This window comes from Procambarus clarkii, chromosome 82 (assembly GCF_040958095.1).
Source record: "Procambarus clarkii isolate CNS0578487 chromosome 82, FALCON_Pclarkii_2.0, whole genome shotgun sequence".
Taxonomy (NCBI): domain Eukaryota; kingdom Metazoa; phylum Arthropoda; class Malacostraca; order Decapoda; family Cambaridae; genus Procambarus; species Procambarus clarkii.
In genome coordinates, this window is record NC_091231.1 from 332,656 (window position 1) to 355,337 (window position 22,682).

The 22,682-nt window shown below is 47.3% G+C and overlaps 1 protein-coding gene across 1 annotated transcript in view; it reads left to right on the forward strand.

The window, feature by feature from the left end:
• LOC123764270 (ileal sodium/bile acid cotransporter) overlaps nt 1-22,136 on the forward strand; it is a 36,585-nt gene extending 14,449 nt beyond the window's left edge. The window contains exons 3-11 of the mRNA XM_045751830.2: nt 4,062-4,229; nt 5,707-5,868; nt 6,355-6,561; nt 7,905-8,079; nt 11,254-11,401; nt 12,028-12,142; nt 13,077-13,263; nt 16,400-16,533; nt 18,304-22,136. Of these exons, the coding sequence (XP_045607786.2) occupies nt 4,062-4,229; nt 5,707-5,868; nt 6,355-6,561; nt 7,905-8,079; nt 11,254-11,401; nt 12,028-12,142; nt 13,077-13,263; nt 16,400-16,533; nt 18,304-18,438 (1,431 nt within the window). The 3' untranslated portion in view covers nt 18,439-22,136. The remainder of the gene's footprint in view (nt 1-4,061; nt 4,230-5,706; nt 5,869-6,354; nt 6,562-7,904; nt 8,080-11,253; nt 11,402-12,027; nt 12,143-13,076; nt 13,264-16,399; nt 16,534-18,303) is intronic.
• The last annotated feature ends 546 nt before the right edge of the window (nt 22,137-22,682 follow it).

The following is a 22,682-nucleotide window of genomic DNA, read 5'->3' on the forward strand; positions in this document are numbered from 1 at the left end:
CTTCCTCACTGTACTCATGGTGCTCCTACTTCCTCACTGTACTCATGGTGCTCCCACTTGCTCACTGTACTCATGGTGCTCCCACTTGCTCACTGTACTCATGGTGCTCCCACTTGCTCACTGTACTCATGGTGCTCCCACTTGCTCACTGTACTCATGGTGCTCCCACTTGCTCACTGTACTCATGGTGCTCCCACTTGCTCACTGTACTCATGGTGCTCCCACTTGCTCACTGTACTCATGGTGCTCCCACTTGCTCACTGTACTCATGGTGCTCCCACTTGCTCACTGTACTCATGGTGCTCCCACTTGCTCACTGTACTCATGGTGCTCCCACTTGCTCACTGTACTCATGGTGCTCCCACTTGCTCACTGTACTCATGGTGCTCCCACTTGCTCACTGTACTCATGGTGCTCCCACTTGCTCACTGTACTCATGGTGCTCCCACTTGCTCACTGTACTCATGGTGCTCCCACTTGCTCACTGTACTCATGGTGCTCCCACTTGCTCACTGTACTCATGGTGCTCCCACTTGCTCACTGTACTCATGGTGCTCCCACTTGCTCACTGTACTCATGGTGCTCCCACTTGCTCACTGTACTCATGGTGCTCCCACTTGCTCACTGTACTCATGGTGCTCCCACTTGCTCACTGTACTCATGGTGCTCCCACTTGCTCACTGTACTCATGGTGCTCCCACTTGCTCACTGTACTCATGGTGCTCCCACTTGCTCACTGTACTCATGGTGCTCCCACTTGCTCACTGTACTCATGGTGCTCCCACTTGCTCACTGTACTCATGGTGCTCCCACTTGCTCACTGTACTCATGGTGCTCCCACTTGCTCACTGTACTCATGGTGCTCCCACTTGCTCACTGTACTCATGGTGCTCCCACTTGCTCACTGTACTCATGGTGCTCCTACTTGCTCACTGTACTCATGGTGCTCCCACTTGCTCACTGTACTCATGGTGCTCCCACTTGCTCACTGTACTCATGGTGCTCCCACTTGCTCACTGTACTCATGGTGCTCCCACTTGCTCACTGTACTCATGGTGCTCCCACTTGCTCACTGTACTCATGGTGCTCCCACTTGCTCACTGTACTCATGGTGCTCCCACTTGCTCACTGTACTCATGGTGCTCCCACTTGCTCACTGTACTCATGGTGCTCCTACTTCCTCACTGTACTCATGGTGCTCCCACTTGCTCACTGTACTCATGGTGCTCCCACTTGCTCACTGTACTCATGGTGCTCCCACTTGCTCACTGTACTCATGGTGCTCCCACTTGCTCACTGTACTCATGGTGCTCCCACTTGCTCACTGTACTCATGGTGCTCCCACTTGCTCACTGTACTCATGGTGCTCCCACTTGCTCACTGTACTCATGGTGCTCCTACTTCCTCACTGTACTCATGGTGCTCCCACTTGCTCACTGTACTCATGGTGCTCCCACTTGCTCACTGTACTCATGGTGCTCCCACTTGCTCACTGTACTCATGGTGCTCCCACTTGCTCACTGTACTCATGGTGCTCACACTTCCTCACTGTACTCATGGTGCTCCCACTTCCTCACTGTACTCATGGTGCTCCCACTTGCTCACTGTACTCATGGTGCTCCCACTTGCTCACTGTACTCATGGTGCTCCCACTTGCTCACTGTACTCATGGTGCTCCCACTTGCTCACTGTACTCATGGTGCTCCCACTTGCTCACTGTACTCATGGTGCTCCCACTTGCTCACTGTACTCATGGTGCTCCTACTTCCTCACTGTACTCATGGTGCTCCCACTTGCTCACTGTACTCATGGTGCTCCCACTTGCTCACTGTACTCATGGTGCTCCCACTTGTTCACTGTACTCATGGTGCTCCCACTTGCTCACTGTACTCATGGTGCTCCCACTTCCTCACTGTACTCATGGTGCTCCCACTTCCTCACTGTACTCATGGTGCTCCCACTTGCTCACTGTACTCATGGTGCTCTCACTTGCTCACTGTACTCATGGTGCTCCCACTTGCTCACTGTACTCATGGTGCTCCTACTTCCTCACTGTACTCATGGTGCTCCCACTTGCTCACTGTACTCATGGTGCTCCCACTTGCTCACTGTACTCATGGTGCTCCCACTTGCTCACTGTACTCATGGTGCTCCCACTTGCTCACTGTACTCATGGTGCTCCCACTTGCTCACTGTACTCATGGTGCTCCCACTTGCTCACTGTACTCATGGTGCTCCCACTTGCTCACTGTACTCATGGTGCTCCCACTTGCTCACTGTACTCATGGTGCTCCCACTTGCTCACTGTACTCATGGTGCTCCCACTTGCTCACTGTACTCATGGTGCTCCTACTTCCTCACTGTACTCATGGTGCTCCCACTTGCTCACTGTACTCATGGTGCTCCCACTTGCTCACTGTACTCATGGTGCTCCCACTTGCTCACTGTACTCATGGTGCTCCCACTTGCTCACTGTACTCATGGTGCTCCCACTTGCTCACTGTACTCATGGTGCTCCCACTTGCTCACTGTACTCATGGTGCTCCCACTTGCTCACTGTACTCATGGTGCTCCCATTTGCTCACTGTACTCATGGTGCTCCCACTTGCTCACTGTACTCATGGTGCTCCCACTTGCTCACTGTACTCATGGTGCTCCTACTTGCTCACTGTACTCATGGTGCTCCCACTTGCTCACTGTACTCATGGTGCTCCCACTTGCTCACTGTACTCATGGTGCTCCCACTTGCTCACTGTACTCATGGTGCTCCTACTTCCTCACTGTACTCATGGTGCTCCCACTTGCTCACTGTACTCATGGTGCTCCCACTTGCTCACTGTACTCATGGTGCCCCCACTTGCTCACTGTACTCATGGTGCTCCCACTTGCTCACTGTACTCATGGTGCTCCCACTTGCTCACTGTACTCATGGTGCTCCCACTTGCTCACTGTACTCATGGTGCTCCCACTTGCTCACTGTACTCATGGTGCTCCCACTTGCTCACTGTACTCATGGTGCTCCCACTTCCTCACTGTACTCATGGTGCTCCCACTTGCTCACTGTACTCATGGTGCTCCCACTTGCTCACTGTACTCATGGTGCTCCCACTTGCTCACTGTACTCATGGTGCTCCCACTTGCTCACTGTAGGTGTTGGGCACCAGCAGACGAGGATGATGAGTCCTGACCCATACTAAGGTGATGATCATGTCATCAGCTGCTCTTATTGTTATTTGTTTTACTTTAATTTGTTATTCATAAAAAAAATCGAGGACGCGAGTTTCAGGTTGCAACCCGTTCTCGCACTTGCTTATAGTCAATATTGGTTTATTTAATAAGTGCATATGTGACATACTAATTGATTTAATATTTTAGTTTACCTTGAAAAGCTTCATAGAAAACACCGACCTCACCTAACCTTCTTAGTATGTTGAGATAAGCATCTTATTGCTTCTTAATTACAATTATTACTTAACCTATACCGTTGATAGGTTGATCATGTCCAACTTCATACTAGTGAACGCCTGTCATCCATAGGTCTAAAATACAGAATAGAACAATGACAAGTTTATGCAATATTCGGGCCACCAGTTGTCAGTCAATAATGTTTCTGGAGGGCTGGATGGTTAGGCTCCGTCCGTGGCAGGTTTGTCAATGTTATTTGTTACGGAACTGTGGAGTGTTGCCACAGTGCTTTGCTGGTCAACTCGTTCGCGGAAAGTTGACCTTACAAAGATATCAGCTACTGCATTTGTCCCCCTCACACTCCCTCCCTTTCTGCAGACAAGGAGTCACAATAACGTGGCTGAAATATGTTGACCAGACCATATTTCAGATCGTATCAATATGAATGATCTATTTTCCCCTCCCCTTTTCTCTGGCAACACTGGTAATGTATTTGTTTTATGTTTGTCAATTTGCTTGTTTTGTATGTTTTCTAGCGTACGTGTTTATTTGTATATGTGAATGTATTTATTGAGCGGGTGTTGTGTGTTGGACGAGTGGTGCTACTCTGGAGTAGGCTCCTTGTTGTCACGTCCTTGGTCTCGCCCCTACAACAGTGCGGCCAGGAGGAGGTGATGGAGGAGGAGGTGCAGGAGGCGGAGCCAGCGGTGTGGTTCTCCCCGGAGGCGCTGCTGGGGGTGCTGGACGGGTCTCACCACACCATCACCTGGTTCACCAACACCACCAGCCCCGTCGCCCGCGTCGCCGCCACCGTCGACGACAAGGTAAACCTCGGCTGCCAAACGCCTTCTGCGTCTCTGGTGTTTAAGAAACCTTCGTCGCCTCTCTACACTAAGAACATTATTATTATTAACATCTTTATTGACAAATTTTAATTACAATTTTGCCTGAACTGAGGAATTCAATTAGGTCTTATTAGAGTGAGGATAATGCTGGTATTATCCTCACTTTAATAAGTGAGTTACCAGTTATCCTTTATTCACTATCATAAAGGTAACTACAGAACACCTATTGGCCAATACGAGGCAGCTCCTATTTATAACCACCCAATCTCATTCATATATATATCTAACCTACGCTTGAAACAATCAAGGGATCCTACTTCCGTTACATTACGCGGTAATTGGTTCCACAAGTCAACCACCACCACTAGCCACTTATTACTGCGTCACTAGCAGTAATAAGTTGCCATTTTGGCTCTCATGTCTACTTAGCTAATAACTTTGAAGTTATTAGCTAAGACGGGGCCTGACAGCTGAGTGGACAGCGCTTCGGATTCGTAGTTGAGCATCATGAACTCTTAATCTGGTCCATAAGATAATACAGTCATTGTGGAGCTGCTGATTATTATTAGTCTTCACAATACACTACTTTTTTCTTAATCTCATATGCTGTTTATTTACTGGAAGCGAAGTATGGATACAGTGCAAGGATTTCAGGTATTTTATCCTTGGTAATAAGATAGGTTGCCATATTATACAACGTGAGCTTAGATTTATCTCTAAATGGCTCAATTTTACTACAATCCAAGATATAGTGTTCGAGTGTGTGTCCCTGTCTTTGTCCTCACACTTTACACTTTACTTCATCTAGATCCCTATACAAGCCGAACTGCCAGATACTTGTAGGCAAGTCTTATTTGAGCTGTGACAACGTCTGTTAGTCTACTGACTTTGTTACTTGCCCCATACACATGTTTTACTTCACACATTTCATTGTGATGAACAATGGACCTGCTAGTTCCAGTTTGCACTGTTCTACTTTCTTCAAATTCATCCAGGAGTTCTCGTCTAATGACACTTTTAAGAGACCTATTTGATAACTCAAGATTCCGTTCAATACTGTCTTTATTTACTGCAACCTTAGCAAGGGCGTCAACTTTGTCATGTTCCTGCAGGCCAATGTGAGAAGGAATCCACAACATTTTTATATTTACCCTCTTGCTAAGTATGCAAGAGGGTAAATATAGTAGTGAGGGAAGGGAGTCGGAGATAATTAAGCTGTCTACTTCAGTGTTGTGAATAATTTCGAGTGTTACCAGTATTGCTTCCAACTCAGCTTGCATTGTGGATACCCAGTTACTAATTCTTATATTCCTTTGAATTGTGCTGCCATCGGGCTGATGAGCAATAACAGCACTTCCTGCCCTCCCTGTAGCTGTATTGAGCGATCCGTCAGTGTATATGGTAAAACAACATCGCACAGATGGTGGCGTGTCTAACATTACCTGTCTCCATGCAGCTGGTGTCAGAGGTGGCGTCGGTGAGCGAGGTGCAGGACGCCTCCGTCCACAACCTCACACACCACTACTCCGGCATCACCTACTACGGCCACCTCAACATTACCGCCATATTCATCGGCTTCAACAAACTCCACCTTGTCCTTTATGACGAAGATAATGTGGTGAGTCCAAATGGTAGACACCGTTGTTTTATGTAGCCACCAGTGACCACTATAGTTGGAACGCTGCTGCTGCTGCTGCTGCGTTTATCATGTCGTTTAGAACAGCAGTAGACCAAACAGTCATTCTCACGTGCTCCAAAAACTGTAAATATTTATGTAAATTCTCCTTATTTTCTGCATACTTGTGCAGGCGATGAGTCACAATAACGTGGCTAAAGTATGTTGACCAGACCACACACTAGAAGGTGAAGGGACGACGACGTTTCGGTCCGTCCTGGACCATTCTCAAGTCGAATGTGCTGCATACTTGTGTTGTACTTTAAGCATGCACGTAATTTTTAAAATAGTGTCTTGCTATGGTGATGTGTGTGCACTAGTGCACCTTGTACATGTGTGGCTGGGAGTGCATTCATAGTGGTATGTGTTCACTGTCACCATGGTAATGCACACACACACACACACTACATATTGTTGTTATTGTGACAGACAGTGGCAGAGGGCGCGATGGAGATGACGGTGCTCCTCTCCTACCAACACATCACTAAGATCTTCACCTTCATCATTGCTTTCTTGGTGGGCATCCTCTACTTCTGTATGGGCGCCACCCTCGACCTGCAGGTGGTGAAGGAAATCGTCAAGAAGCCCGTCGGACCCATTATCGGCCTCTTCTGTCAGTACGTCCTCATGCCCCTGGTGAGTGATGTCTTCGGGCCGCCATATGTTCCTAGTGGATAATGCCCCCCCTTGGGGCACTGTGTACCCTTTGAATGATGCCCCTTGGAGCGCTGTATGCCCTTTGAGTGGTATCCCTCGGGGTACTGCAATCTCCATGCACTCCGCGAATAATGCTTCAAGGCATTATGCCCCATATCCTTCATTAATGATGCCCCTGAGCTTTATACTCCCCCCCCCTTTATCCCTAGTGAGTGATGCCCCGGGGGACGTAATGCCCCTGAGAGCACTACCTCTCATGAAGACCAGAAGAGATATGCAGCCTTCAAGATACTATGGGTAGCAGATGATTTGGAATGGGACAGTGTTTTTCAGCACAACAAGTAACAGAGGGACAGGGCGCAGGTGGAATCTGGAGGACACAATGAGAGAGATGTAGGAAGGTACTTATTTATAGTGAGCGTGGTACGAGAGAGAGAACACCCGGAGCATGTATCATAGAACACATTTGAACCTCACCAGCAATTAGAATACCAGGTACCTAATAGCTAGGAGATGGAGCCCCAGAGCTAGATCTTACTCCTTGTGATGCAGAGAGCAATCGCTCTTACACACACACACACACACACACACACACACACACACACACACACACACACACACACACACACACACACACACACACACACACACACACACACACACTTTTCCCCGAGCTGAGAGGTATCAGCTACGAGGAAAGATTTCTGGAACTGAACCACTGACAGAGTAAGGGGAGACATGATCACTAACAATAAAATTATCAGAGGAATTGACAGGGAAGATAAAGATAAACTGTTCAACACGGGTGGTACGCGAACAAGGGGACACAGGTGGAAACTGAGTACCCACATGAGCCAAAGGAACGTTAGAAAAAACTTTTTCAGTGTCAGAGTAGTTAACAGGTGGAATGCATTAGGCAGTGATGTGGTGGAGGCTGACTCCATACACAGTTTCAAATGTAGATATGATAGAGCCCAGTAGGCTCAGGAATCTGTACACCAGTTGATTGACAGTTGAGAGGCGGGACCAAAGAGACAAAGCTCAACCCCCGCAAGCACAATTAGATGAGTATACACACACACACATCAAAAATATATCATCAGCGGCATATGCTAGATTGGCCAAAAAGGTAGCTTTGCTCTCCTTTGGTAAGAAATCCTCATTTGAAATTAAGATGTTTTTCAAACTCATTTAGAGGTTCACCTCCCACATAAGAGATTCACCTCCCACGTAAAAGGTTCAACTCCCACGTTAGGAGGTTCACCTCATCCGTTAAGAGGTTCTTCCATTTGAAACGGACTCTAATTCTCCGCCCACAACAGATCGCTTTCGTGTTGGGTCTCATTCTGTTCTCGGACGACTCGCTGTTGCGCCTGGGGCTCTTCATCAACGGCAGCAGCCCCGGCGGCGGCGCCTCCAACATGTGGACCCACCTCCTGGGCGGCTCCCTCAACCTCTCCATCATGATGACCACCGTCTCCACTGTCTTCGCCTTCAGTATGTTCCTCTCCCTCCTTCATCCATCCCTCCTTCATCCATCCCTCCTTCATCCCTCCCTCCTTCATCCATCCCTCCTTCATCCATCCCTCCTTCATCCATCCCTCCTTCATCCCTCCCTCCTTCATCCATCCCTCCTTCATCCATCCCTCCTTCATCCCTCCCTCCTTCATCCATCCCTCCTTCATCCCTCCCTCCTTCATCCATCCCTCCTTCATCCATCCCTCCTTCATCCCTCCCTCCTTCATCCATCCCTCCTTCATCCATCCCTCCTTCATCCATCCCTCCTTCATCCATCCCTCCTTCATCCATCCCTCCTTCATCCCTCCCTCCTTCATCTAACCCTCCTTCATCCATCCCTCCTTCATCCATCCCTCCTTCATCCCTCCCTCCTTCATCCATCCCTCCTTCATCCCTCCCTCCTTCATCCCTCCCTCCTTCATCCATCCCTCCTTCATCCATCCCTCCTTCATCCATCCCTCCTTCATCCATCCCTCCTTCATCCATCCCTCCTTCATCCATCCCTCCTTCATCCATCCCTCCTTCATCCATCCCTCCTTCATCCATCCCTCCTTCATCCATCCCTCCTTCATCCATCCCTCCTTCATCCATCCCTCCTTCATCCATCCCTCCTTCATCCATCCCTCCTTCATCCATCCCTCCTTCATCCATCCCTCCTTCATCCATCCCTCCTTCATCCATCCCTCCTTCATCCATCCCTCCTTCATCCATCCCTCCTTCATCCATCCCTCCTTCATCCATCCTGTAATGGGATAGGGGCGGGTATGGAAATGTGTGAAAGGAAGGATGGTGTGTGAGAAGCCTAAGGAGAGAAAGGGGTGATGATGGAAGGAGAGGGATGGAGGAAAAAAAATGAAAATGGAGAGTAATGACCAATAGAAAGATGGGATAGAGGGTAGACTAAGTACAGGAGGAAGGAAGTGGTAGGGATGAGAAGAAGCGTAGGAAAGGTCTTTGGCCCCGTCCACTAATGTAACATCTGCTAATAAGTATACCCTTAATAATTATATCCTTACCACCAGTATACCGTGAAAAACAGCCGCGTCCACCCTTCTTGAGGTTATCTTGAGATGATTTCGGGGCTTTAGTGTCCCCGCAGCCCGGTCCTCGACCAGGCCTCCACCCCCAGGAAGCAGCCCGTGACAGCTGACTAACACCCAGGTACCTATTTTACTGCTAGGTAACAGGGGCATAGGGTGAAAGAAACTCTGCCCATTGTTTCTCGCCGGCGCCTGGGATCGAATCCAGGACCACAGGATCACAAGTCCAGCGTGCTGTCCGCTCGGCTCCCTTCCATTGATTCCCCACAACTTATTCCACAGGAGAGAAGAATTAGCGCACCGTATGGGAGATCTGTCGGAATATTACCAGGGTAATTATATGCTGCCTCATAAGGAAGTTAAACACTGCCACCACTCCTCATAAGTATAATTAAGAGTGTCTTGACCCTGAGGAGAGGGGTCAGGTGTCTTGACCCTGAGGAGAGGGGTCAGGTGTCTTGACCCCGAGGAGAGGGGTCAGGTGTCTTGACCCCGAGGAGAGGGGTCAGGTGTCTTGACCCTGAGGAGAGGGGTCAGGTGTCTTGACCCCGAGGAGAGGGGTCAGGTGTCTTGACCCCGAGGAGAGGGGTCAGGTGTCTTGACCCCGAGGAGAGGGGTTAGGTGTCTTGACCCTGAGGAGAGGGGTCAGGTGTCTTGACCCCGAGGAGAGGGGTCAGGTGTTTTGACCCTGAGGAGAGGGGTCAGGTGTCTTGACCCCGAGGAGAGGGGTCAGGTGTCTTGACCCCGAGGAGAGGGGTCAGGTGTCTTGACCCTGAGGAGAGGGGTCAGGTGTCTTGACCCCGAGGAGAGGGGTCAGGTGTCTTGACCCCGAGGAGAGGGGTCAGGGGTCTTGACCCCGAGGAGAGGGGTCAGGTGTCTTGACCCTGAGGAGAGGGGTCAGGTGTCTTGACCCTGAGGAGAGGGGTCAGGTGTCTTGACCCCGAGGAGAGGGGTCAGGTGTCTTGACCCCGAGGAGAGGGATCAGGTGTCTTGACCCTGAGGAGAGGGGTCAGGTGTCTTGACCCCGAGGAGAGGGGTCAGGTGTCTTGACCCCGAGGAGAGGGGTCAGGTGTCTTGACCCTGAGGAGAGGGGTCAGGTGTCTTGACCCCGAGGAGAGGGGTCAGGTGTCTTGACCCCGAGGAGAGGGGTCAGGGGTCTTGACCCCGAGGAGAGGGGTCAGGTGTCTTGACCCTGAGGAGAGGGGTCAGGTGTCTTGACCCCGAGGAGAGGGGTCAGGGGTCTTGACCCCGAGGAGAGGGGTCAGGTGTCTTGACCCTAAGGAGAGGGGTCAGGGGTCTTGACCCTAAGGAGAGGGATCAGGGATATAAAATGCCGAGACTTGGAGGCTTTCTTCAATTCATAATTACTTGAGACCACTTAATATATTATTATTAATTTCTTCAGCTGGTTGATGATTAAGTCACTGATCTTAATTATTACTGGACTTAACAATTAACAATATCCTCCAAGGGGAGGCTCGGGGGAGATCTAGAGGGGGGGGACCCCACCTGGGGGGGATGAAAGAGGGGGGGGTGCGTGCAGACTGGTACTAGATAACCTGACCTGACCTGACCAGATAATGACAGACAAGCACCTTGAACAGAGTTTAATCCTGGTCAAACACAGGTGTGTGACACCATCTTGCTCAGATGTCAGACGACAGGGAACGTAGGACGGTTAAGGCAGGGAGATAACAGTAGTAATATACAAGGGAGCCGAGCGGACAGCACGCTGGACTTGTGATCCTGCGGTCCCGAGTTCGATCCCGGGCGCCGACGAGAAACAATGGGCAGAGTTTCTTTCACCCTATGCCCCTGTTACCTAGCAGTAAAATAGATACCTGGGTGTTAGTCAGCTGTCACGGGCTGCTTCCTGGGGGTGGAGGCCTGGTCGAGGACCGGGCCGCGGGGACACTAAAGCCCCGAAATCATCTCAAGATAACCTCAAGAAGATAGGGAAATATTACCTTGAGACCTGCTACAATCCTTCCTCCCTCTCCCTCATCCATTCCTCCCACTCTCCCGTTTTCTTCTCAAACACATAGCTGTGTGACTCAATTAATAAATAATAATAATATGGCCCAGCACCACTGTACCCTGTGTGTTCCGCCAGTTACGGTGCCGCTGTGGGTGCTGGCGATGGGTCCCGTGATCCTGAAGGACGCCCCCTTCGTCATCCCGTACGGGGACATCGCCGTCACCGTCATCTCCCTCATCATCCCGTGTGGCTTCGGCGTCCTCCTCCAGATATTCTACCCAAAGTGAGTCGCTCGTCCGTACTGCCACCAGTCTCCCTCACCACTCTCACACGTTTCCTTGAGAATGTCAGGTGTGACGGAAGACATTTTGTACTACATATTAAAGTATTGCCGCCTTTCACCTGGCCTACTTCAAGTTCAAGTATGTTTATTGAGATAAGCAATAAATACATCTCAAAGGGATAGAGTAGCTTAGGCTATTTCTACCCCCCCCCCCCTTAGCCTACTTACATGGGCCAAATGATCGTTAATTCACTCAAACCCCGTGTTTATGAATGAAAAACACTTTAAATGCGACAATTTTCCAACAAATGGCTACTAGAGTTTAAGTGACGTAAATGTAAAGTAATAAAACTAGGTGTAACGAGCAAGCCACTGCACAAAAGTTACCAAATGGGAGATGAAATCATTTATTTATTAATTTATTTAATTATATACAAGAATGTACACTGGGTTTGTGAGAATACATAGAATGGTATTTACAATCTTGTAAAGCCACTAGTACGCGCAGTTTCTGGCAGATACACCTTTATAAAATAGAGAGAGAGAGAGAGAGAAGGATATAGAGGTTTATATCAGTGATATATGCGAGGCTGGCCAGCGCAGCTCAACCAATGACTGTGTTGCAGGAGTGTGAAGTACTGTGCCAAGGCCATCACGCCCGTCTCTACCTTCAACCTGATATTCATGTTCACCTTCGGCATCTACGCTTACCACTACATCTTCTCAATCTTCACCTGGAAGGTAAGGTACACCTGGAGGGTAAGGTACACCTGGAGGGTAAGGTAGACCTGGAGAGTAAGGTAGACCTGGAGGGTAAGGTACACCTGGAGGGTAAGGTACACCTGGAGGGTAAGGTAGACCTGGAGAGTAAGGTAGACCTGGAGGGTAAGGTAGACCTGGAGAGTAAGGTACACCTGGAGGGTAAGGTAGACCTAGAGGGGTAAGGTACACCTGGAGGGTAAGGTACACCTGGAGGGTAAGGTAGACCTGGAGGGTAAGGTACACCTGGAGGGTAAGGTAGACCTGGAGGGTAAGGTACACCTGGAGGGTAAGGTACACCTGGAGGGTAAGGTACCCACACTATCCCTGCCTCATGACCTACCCACCCACCCTATCCCTGCCTCATGACCTACCCACCCACGCTATCCCTGCCTCATGACCTACCCACCCACGCTATCCTTGCCTCATGACCTACCCACCCACGCTATCCCTGCCTCATGACCTACCCACCCACACTATCCCTGCCTCATGACCTACCCACCCACCCTATCCCTGCCTCATGACCTACCCACCCACCCTACCCTTGCCTCTTGACCTACCCACCCACGCTATCCCTCCCTCTTGACCTACCCACCCACCCTACCCTTGCCTCTTAACCTACCCACCCACACTATCCCTCCCTCTTGACCTACCCACCCACCCTATCCCTGCCTCCTGACCTACCCACCCACACTATCCCTGCCTCCTGACCTACCCACCCACACTATCCCTGCCTCCTGACCTACCCACCCACACTATCCCTGCCTCATGACCTACCCACCCACGCTATCCCTGCCTCATGACCAACCCACCCACACTATCCCTGCCTCATGACCAACCCACCCACACTATCCCTGCCTCATGACCTACCCACCCACCCTATCCCTGCCTCATGAGCCACCTGTCTCCCCCACAGATGGTGGTGTCCGGGTTCATGCTGCCGTCTCTGGGGTACCTGGCGGGGATGGTGTTCGGCTTCGTCTTCCGCCTGCCGCTCCCGGAGGTGATCGCCATCAGCGTGGAGACGGGAGTCCAGAACGCCTCCATCGCCCTCATCATTCTCCAGCTGACACTCGCCTCCCCCGGCGGCGAGCTGTCTGCAGGTGAGCCTCGTTGGGGGAGGAGTCCCCTGCTGCTGCTGGGGTGGGAGTCTCCTGCTGCTGTGGTGGGAGGAGTCTCCTGCTGCTGCTGGGGTGGGAGGAGTCTCCTGCTGCTGGGGTGGGAGTCTCCTGCTGCTGGGGCGGGAGGAGTCTCCTGCTGCTGGGGCGGGAGGAGTCTCCTGCTGCTGGGGTGGGAGGAGTCTCCTGCTGCTGGGGTGGGAGGAGTCCCCCTGCTGTACGTTCATTGGTGGAGGCTAGAACGATAATCTCGTGCGACATTCCACAAACCTTGTATTCTAAGGAAGACGATTGTTGATGCTGTCTAAAGGGCGGTGATCCGTGGAGGAGGAGGAGGGACACTACACCACGACATGGGCAATAGCATTGCAACCAGGGAGTCAAACGAATCCTCCGGGGTGCCCGAGGCTTCCTCTGAAGCCTAACTAGGCTTTCACACAATGGCCCGATGTGAAGTCGTGTAGTGGTTTAAGTCTAAGGCGTTACTTGGGAGTACCCAGAACACAGGCTTGAATCTTCCTCATGTTCTCATTGATACATCACGTCAATGTGATTTCTTTGTGTATACAATTAAGGTTTACTGTATTTTGAAACTGAGCAGGTCGAGGTTAACGACCTGGTGACCGTTTAACATTGCTCAAGATTAACGTTGTAAATACATCCAAGACTAAATATGATATTTGTATGCAAGAAAGGACAACAGCTGGAGATAACCTCACACCTGCTCGTGATGCTTATAGTGTGGAATACCAGTCAGCCCCACACACCTGAGAGTGAGCCTCGCCAGCTGTGAGAAGCGTGAGTGAGCGCGGGTGTGTGCTCTGCGCTCCCCAGGCGCACACGGCACGCTATGGACGGAGGGTCTCCGGGGCCACTTAGCACCAGCAGCAGTGTGGCAGCGTCGACACAGCAGAAGGCGCAGCTGGTGTTTGTGTCGTCGTCTACACCGGGGGGGGGGGGGGGCTGGTGCAGCCACGATACACTACTGACTCTTTCTTTATATAATCAGTATAGATCAGTATCGTGTACAGTCTTGCTTTTATTCACCGTAACACCTGACAACATTTCCATGATTCGCCCCTGTGTAAACAACAGGGTAGACTCACCCTGTGTAAACAACAGGGTAGACTCACCCTGTGTAAACAACAGGGTAGACTCACCCTGTGTAAACAACAGGGTAGACTCACCCTGTGTAAACAACAGGGTAGACTCACCCTGTGTAAACAACAGGGTAGTCGCACCCTGTGTAAACAACAGGGTAGACTCACCCTGTGTAAACAACAGGGTAGACTCACCCTGTGTAAACAACAGGGTAGACTCACCCTGTGTAAACAACAGGGTAGACTCACCCTGTGTAAACAACAGGGTAGTCTCACCCTGTGTAAACAACAGAGTAGTCTCACCCTGTGTAAACAACAGAGTAGTCTCACCCTGTGTAAACAACAGGGTAGACTCACCCTGTGTAAACAACAGGGTAGACTCACCCTGTGTAAACAACAGGGTAGACTCACCCTGTGTAAACAACAGGGTAGACTCACCCTGTGTAAACAACAGGGTAGACTCACCCTGTGTAAACAACAGGGTAGACTCACCCTGTGTAAACAACAGGGTAGACTCACCCTGTGTAAACAACAGGGTAGTCTCACCCTGTGTAAACAACAGAGTAGACTCACCCTGTGTAAACAACAGGGTAGACTCACCCTGTGTAAACAACAGGGTAGTCGCACCCTGTGTAAACAACAGAGTAGACTCACCCTGTGTAAACAACAGGGTAGACTCACCCTGTGTAAACAACAGGGTAGACTCACCCTGTGTAAACAACAGGGTAGTCTCACCCTGTGTAAACAACAGAGTAGACTCACCCTGTGTAAACAACAGGGTAGACTCACCCTGTGTAAACAACAGGGTAGACTCACCCTGTGTAAACAACAGGGTAGTCGCACCCTGTGTAAACAACAGAGTAGACTCACCCTGTGTAAACAACAGGGTAGTCTCACCCTGTGTAAACAACAGGGTAGTCTCACCCTGTGTAAACAACAGGGTAGACTCACCCTGTGTAAACAACAGGGTAGTCGCACCCTGTGTAAACAACAGAGTAGACTCACCCTGTGTAAACAACAGGGTAGTCTCACCCTGTGTAAACAACAGGGTAGACTCACCCTGTGTAAACAACAGGGTAGTCGCACCCTGTGTAAACAACAGAGTAGACTCACCCTGTGTAAACAACAGGGTAGTCTCACCCTGTGTAAACAACAGAGTAGACTCACCCTGTGTAAACAACAGGGTAGTCGCACCCTGTGTAAACAACAGAGTAGACTCACCCTGTGTAAACAACAGGGTAGTCTCACCCTGTGTAAACAACAGAGTAGACTCACCCTGTGTAAACAACAGGGTAGTCTCACCCTGTGTAAACAACAGAGTAGACTCACCCTGTGTAAACAACAGGGTAGTCTCACCCTGTGTAAACAACAGAGTAGACTCACCCTGTGTAAACAACAGGGTAGTCGCACCCTGTGTAAACAACAGAGTAGACTCACCCTGTGTAAACAACAGGGTAGTCTCACCCTGTGTAAACAACAGAGTAGACTCACCCTGTGTAAACAACAGGGTAGTCTCACCCTGTGTAAACAACAGAGTAGACTCACCCTGTGTAAACAACAGAGTAGACTCACCCTGTGTAAACAACAGAGTAGACTCACCCTGTGTAAACAACAGAGTAGACTCACCCTGTGTAAACAACAGGGTAGACCATGGTGTGCAACACTGGGCACAACTCCAGGAGCGGCACCATAGCGGTGCTTCGTGGTGACAGCTGCCGCAGGCGGCACCATGTCCAAGGGTCCCGCATGGAAAAAAATCCTCAGGAATAATGGGAGTTGGGGGTGGGGACATTTGACAAGCCGCTGGCTTCCTGTCTTCATCAAGGCCGCTACAGATAATGGCCTTCAAGTAAATTCAGGAAAATGTTGTCGTGTTGCTGGAGCACCTCCAGTAGACCTCTTTGCGTTTTTTTTCCCCCACCTCGTCCCACATCCTTATCCTGATCCCTTCCAAGTGCTACATAGAAGTAATGACTTTCTCCTGATAGATCCCTTCTCTTACGTGTGTTCTGTTCTGGCAGTGGTGCCGGCGGCGTCGACGATGTTCACCCCGCTGCCGCTCGTCGTTATGTTTCTTATAAAGAAGATCTACGAGAGGTTCATCCGAGGTCGCTCGCTCAGCATCAACTCCCCCGACGTCCAGCCCAAGGCCAGCGTATGTACACCCTTGTCTCACCTTTCTCGCGCCCTTTCCCCCCATCATTTGATCCCATCCCTATCCATATTATCACATTTCTACATTACCTCTCAGAATGTTTGGCAATATGTTTATTTGTGATGTGTGTCTATGTATATATTAACACGTTGTACTGAATGGGGTGAGAATAGCTTGAGCTACCTCATCCCTTTGTGTGTATTTTACCTCAATAAACTTATTTCAATTTCAATTTCAATTTCTACACGTTCCGTCGTACCTGACTTCTCTCTCATCTGCCATACCTTAATAGTTTACTCTACCTCACCCCAATTGTGACTTGAGTCGTCATAAATTAAGAAAGTACGACGCTCTTATCCACATATGGCCTGGTTGGATCTTAATATATACAGATTCATTCTGAAGTTCCTCCCGATTTGATTTCTTAGTGGTATCTTCTAATTCTGCATTTAACAATCTAAGCTACTTTCCCTGTTTTTGCTTCCTAGAACACATAACCCTTTTGTCCATCTTTACAGCATAAATCTAACACAGACAACATAAATCTAACATAACCCACCATGACAAACATACAACCCATCTTGAGGACACATAACTCACCATGAGGGCTCATAACCCACCATGAGGGCTCATAACCCACCATGACCCACCATCAGGACATATAACCCACCATGATCCACCATGAGGGCTCATAACCCACCATGACCCACCATCAGGACATATAACCCACCATGACCCACCATGAGGGCTCATAACCCACCATAACCCACCATCAGGACATATAACCCACCATGATCCACCATGAGGGCTCATAACCCACCATAACCCACCATGAGGACACAACCCACCGTGAGGACACTTAACTCACCAGGAAAACATATAATCCGTTTAAACACATATATTGCCATCAGAATGAAAAAGCAAGGTGGATGTGTCTACAAAAGATGTGACGTGTATATGTACAAGAAATTATATCAGATTTTAAGACCATAAAATGTTCTCACAAGTCACAAGCATGTCTAAAGAAAGGCTTGAAGGAAATAAAGATTGAAAAATGTATACAAAATATAGTTATTAAATAATAGAAATGTGGAAAAGGCCAGCTTCACACTTGGTTTGTCAATCGGAGATCCCAGGTTCGATTCCCGAGCGGAACAGTAAGTAAGTAATTATCAAAAGAAAGCACCAAACCGGGAAGGCTATGTAGCACCATCATCCTGAGCGGAACAGAAATTGTTGTTAAGCACGAAATTTCCTTTCATCGAATACTTCTGTTCACCTAGCAGTAAATAGGAAGTTAGGCAACTGATTTTGGGGGTTGCATCCTGGGGATGGTCAGTAGTTCGACCTGAGGGGAACCCTGATATAAGCCTAAATAATATATATATACGCACACAAGCTTCCTGTCCCAGACAAATTTAATTTATTATTCCTAACCCGTGGCCAACAGGCAGCAAGTTATCCACCATTAGGGATCAAATCGTACACAAGACAGCTCGATAAAGCTCATTTTCTGATTAGCAAAACTACATATACCGTTAGGTTAGAATGTATTAGCTTAGGTTAGGCTGAATTAGGCTTGGTTAGGTTAGGTTGGTTTGGATTAAGTAGGTTAGGTTAGGGTTGGTACCGTTAGGTTGGAATTTGTGTTAGGATTGGCTGGTTGGAAAAGGTAAAGTAGGTTTTAAATTGTGTTGGTGAACCGTCTTGTACTGTATTACAGTAGAATATGACTTGTATCCGCTCACCTCACCCTTCTGCCTCCCACAGGAGATCCCCAACGATGTCAGGGATACCTCGATGGCCACGCTCGAGAAGACCGGCAGACTAGAGAACGGCGTCAAGTCTATACACGAGCCTGAAGGAGTCGACAACCCTGCAGCAGACTTCAAGGATGATGTATGACCAGCGGACCTCAAGGATAACGTGTGAGCAGCAGACTTCAAGGATAACGTGTGAGCGGGTGAAGGAGGTCTGGCTCACCACCACCAGTCATCACACTTGGGTCATAATAAGTTGTGCCTTATCGCTTATGAGAGGTCATAATGAGCCTTGCCACTCATATCCTGACCTGGAAAGCCAACGTCACCACCTGGCAGACTGACAGCCAGTGATGCCTTCGCGACACCTGACTCAGAAGCGATGTAAGAAATGACTTAACGGAGGATATAAGCAGTACCAGCGTCATCAACACCTTAACCCAGCCTCTCAATTTGTATGTTATGGTCCCCAACGTACAAATTACAGGGTACTGTTCAGTGGGCTCTTGATAGGTAAGTTTCTGAAAAATCAAACATCTGTTTGGCTGCTCAGAGTTCACGGTACGTCGCCAAAAAATGGTCGCGCTTCTACACAAACATTTTTCTAACAGCACGTCCATCTGTTACTAAACCCGCCGCAGTTAGAACAAGTATTAATACATACATTATGTGATTAGTGAGGCAATGGAGAAGTGGTTAGGATGGAGAGGAATTACAAAAGATATTAACTAGTAATCAAATTCACCGAAAATAATAGAATATCAACAGCTTGTTATCACTCGCCTGAGTCCAACGTGTACCCTTTTACCGTAATATAACCGTAGTTTATAGCGACCTATCTACCACCTAGGTTGATTGATGCTTATTAGTACAGGAAAGTGTATGTTTTCTATGCTATTATTTACACCAGTACAATTCAGTTTGTACGGTTGCCTAGGCTATAGCGTACAATCATAAATATATTTATTATGAGGATGGTTGAACAATCGAGATTTTCTCACAATTGTGAATGGAGCAACATGGGGGTTTATACACAGCTTCTGAATATAATTTACTTCATTCAGTCCTGGATAATGTTCAGGGCAAAAGTAAAGCATACTTTATGTGTTAGTAAGCTATTATAGTGTCTTTAATAACCCTCCAGAGGTTGACAAGCCTTAATTCCAACACCAAACCAAACCATGGAGCTACATAGCTTTTCAAAATGTAATCACTATATAGAGCAAGGTCAGATCCTCGTGGCGAGGTAGGGGAGGTTAGCAACCCGTCCTAGACTCAAGTCCATTCCATCCAGCGGTCGACCCCACAGACGCATTCATAAATGTTTACATACTGTTTATTCAAAACGATAATTTTCTCAAATATAAATAATATTATAATATATTAGCATATTGTGCACATATAGGCATAGATTGTTAGGTTAGGTGTTTAGGTTCTGTTGGCGGTTATTTGTATTTGTAGTACGTGGGTGAAGCATTTACAGCGGTGTGGTTCGAAGAAAATTCGTGAGTGAAGCACTTGTTCCGGAAGTGTTCGGACGGGGGAGCCGGTCGGCCGAGCGGACAGTACGCTGGATTTGTGATCCTGTGGTCCTGGGTTCGATCCCAGGCGCCGGCGAGAAACAATGGGCACAGTTTCTTTCACCAATTTCACAGTTTCAAATTTCAAATATGCCCCTGTTACCTAGCAGTAAAATAGGTACCTGGGTGTTAGTCAGCTGTCACGGGCTGCTTCCTGGGGGTGGAGGCCAGGTCGAGGACCGGGCCGCGGGGACACTAAAAAGCCCCGAAATCATCTCAAGATAAAGATACGTCATCAGTTGTGAGTCGTGTGTAAACCGTTTTTCATTCGTAAACAGCGGGGGTTTGGCGGGTGGATGGAATCACTTTTGGGTCTTTGTTCGGAGGACTGGCTGGAGGTTAGTGTTCTCTCCAATAGTTCATCAAATTTTGATCTATAAATCCCCTAAGGCCAAAAACTGATGTACTAAAAATCATAGCGAACTAACGTGATGTCCCGTTTTCTATTCATGGGTCCTCGGTTAGGTTAAGGCAATTAGGTACATAGTTCAGTGACGTGAACGCCGAGAGGACGACAGCTAGTTTGGGTAGCCACCAACACCTCGTGTCGGCAGAGTACCAGCAGGTTTTGTACTCTATATCTGATAAACTCTGTCTTTAACACGATGCTAGAGCTACATAGATGCTAGAGGTTTGTAATGCATAAGAAATATATGTATATATTTGTATCAAAAGCAGGTATTTGTGTGCACTCCCCAGTTTCATTATCTCCAAGACGCACAAGAAGCTGATTGTGGCCATGATTGATATTCTGGCTACTACTACCTCACACGGGTCCGTCTAATTACCCAAAGCTTCCTAACATTACGTAAGAAATGAAGAAATATGATATATTTACTCACTATAATGTTGGTGCTGAATGTAGAACACGAAAAAACATATTTTAAATTAAATAGCATTTTATAACAAAATTGGATCCATCTAATTACCCAAAGCCACAAAACATTGTCGCCTTCCTGTGGCGTCACCTGTCATTTAGTTTCGTCTAATTTGCGCTATAAAACTATATTATTTCAGAGTAAAAATGTTTTTTCATATTGAACATTCAGCACCAGCATTGTAGTGCGTAAATATATCATATTTCTTCATTACTTACATAATGTTCGGAAGCTTTGAGTATTACCCGAAGGGCCACACTCAAGGGGCCAGATTCACGAAGCAGTTGCGCAAGTACTTATGAACGTGTACATCTTTCCTCAATCTTTGACGGCATTGGTTACATTTATTAAGCAGTTTACAAGCATGAGAACTTTCAAATCAACTGTTGTTATTGTTATAAACAGCCTCCTGGTGCTTCGGAGCTCATTAATTGTATAATAATTGTAAACAAAGCCGCCAAAGATTTAGAGAAGATGTACAGGTCCGTAAGTGCTTGCGTAACTGCTTCGTGAATCTGGCTCAAGGTTGGGGAGTTACACATCTCCATCGAGTTTGTCAGAAAGGTTTATAAATATACATTCGAACAATGCAAATATTACCAACTGTTTTATATAGAATAATTTGTGGTGTGCTTGTGTGCATGTTACTTGATGGTGTTGTCTTAGTTCAGACCTTACTCTCGTGTGCAGTTAATTAATTAATTATAGTCTGTTAACCGAATCAATGTCCTTTATCCTGCAGATTTTGCTAGTGATGCACACTTTAGTGTCATCAGCGGGTACATACACATCTGTAAGCATAATTTTTGCCACTAATATTAATTTTTCATTATGTAGATATATTTACATATTTATTTCAGAATTATATATATTCCTCGTTCGCTCAGGCAGCTTATCTGAGGATTTGTGCCAATTTATGTTACTTAAGCTGTGTATATATTGCATATATATTCCATAATAAACATTTAAATCACTTGAATCATTGGGAATTCAAACTAGAGCCTAAAAATATAACACTATTCTATAGTAACCAAACCAGGATGCTTCCAAATGCCAATGTGGGCTTCAGGATAGTTTTAAAGTCTCAGTTGAGTACCAGTTAGGTAATTCTGTGAGCATCCTGGCCTGGGTTTGAAAGTGCAACTGTTGTCTTTTTCAGGCAAAAACGATTTTGTACATTTTCTAACATTTCTTTTCAAAAAGAGCAAATCCTAATATTATTACAATTATACTGACAGGTTGAATTTCTAACTTAGGCATATTTTTACATATGTTAGGAAGTATTGAGGAATAATTGGCATATTTAGATTAGGAAAGGTTGCTAAATTAGTATTGGTTCAAATTAAATAAAAATTGCACCATATTTATTAAATGAAATGCCTGTACAGCAGTATATCTTTGAATCCACAAGATGATAAAAAAGAATACTGTAATTTTTAATTAAATTTGGTTAGTACTTTACCGAAGGTACAGTAGATACAGTACATGTATAATTTAAGTTGTGGTACCAGAAATTTATTAAAAGCAATAAATTTGTGATTATAAAGATATAAGATCCAATGCCAAGGTTATATTGTCACATCAGCTGTTGTGTAACGATTACTCGATTTAGCATTATACAAGAGTTTAATTAAACACTGTGATAACCGTTATGTTAGATCAAACTAAATTTATAATTTTATTCTGATAATTCATATGCATGCACAAATAAATGCATACTATGGAAAATATTTTCTCAAGCAGTAGATATTTACATATTTTTTTTATTTTATTTATATATACAAGCGCTCTTACATTCTTGTAAAGCCACTAGCATGCATAGCATTTCAGACAAGTCTTTAACCATAATTTTCCCTGGAATACAACCCTCCAAATCAGCTAACAACCAGGTACCCATTCACTGATGGGTGAACAAATGTACGCTTAAGGAT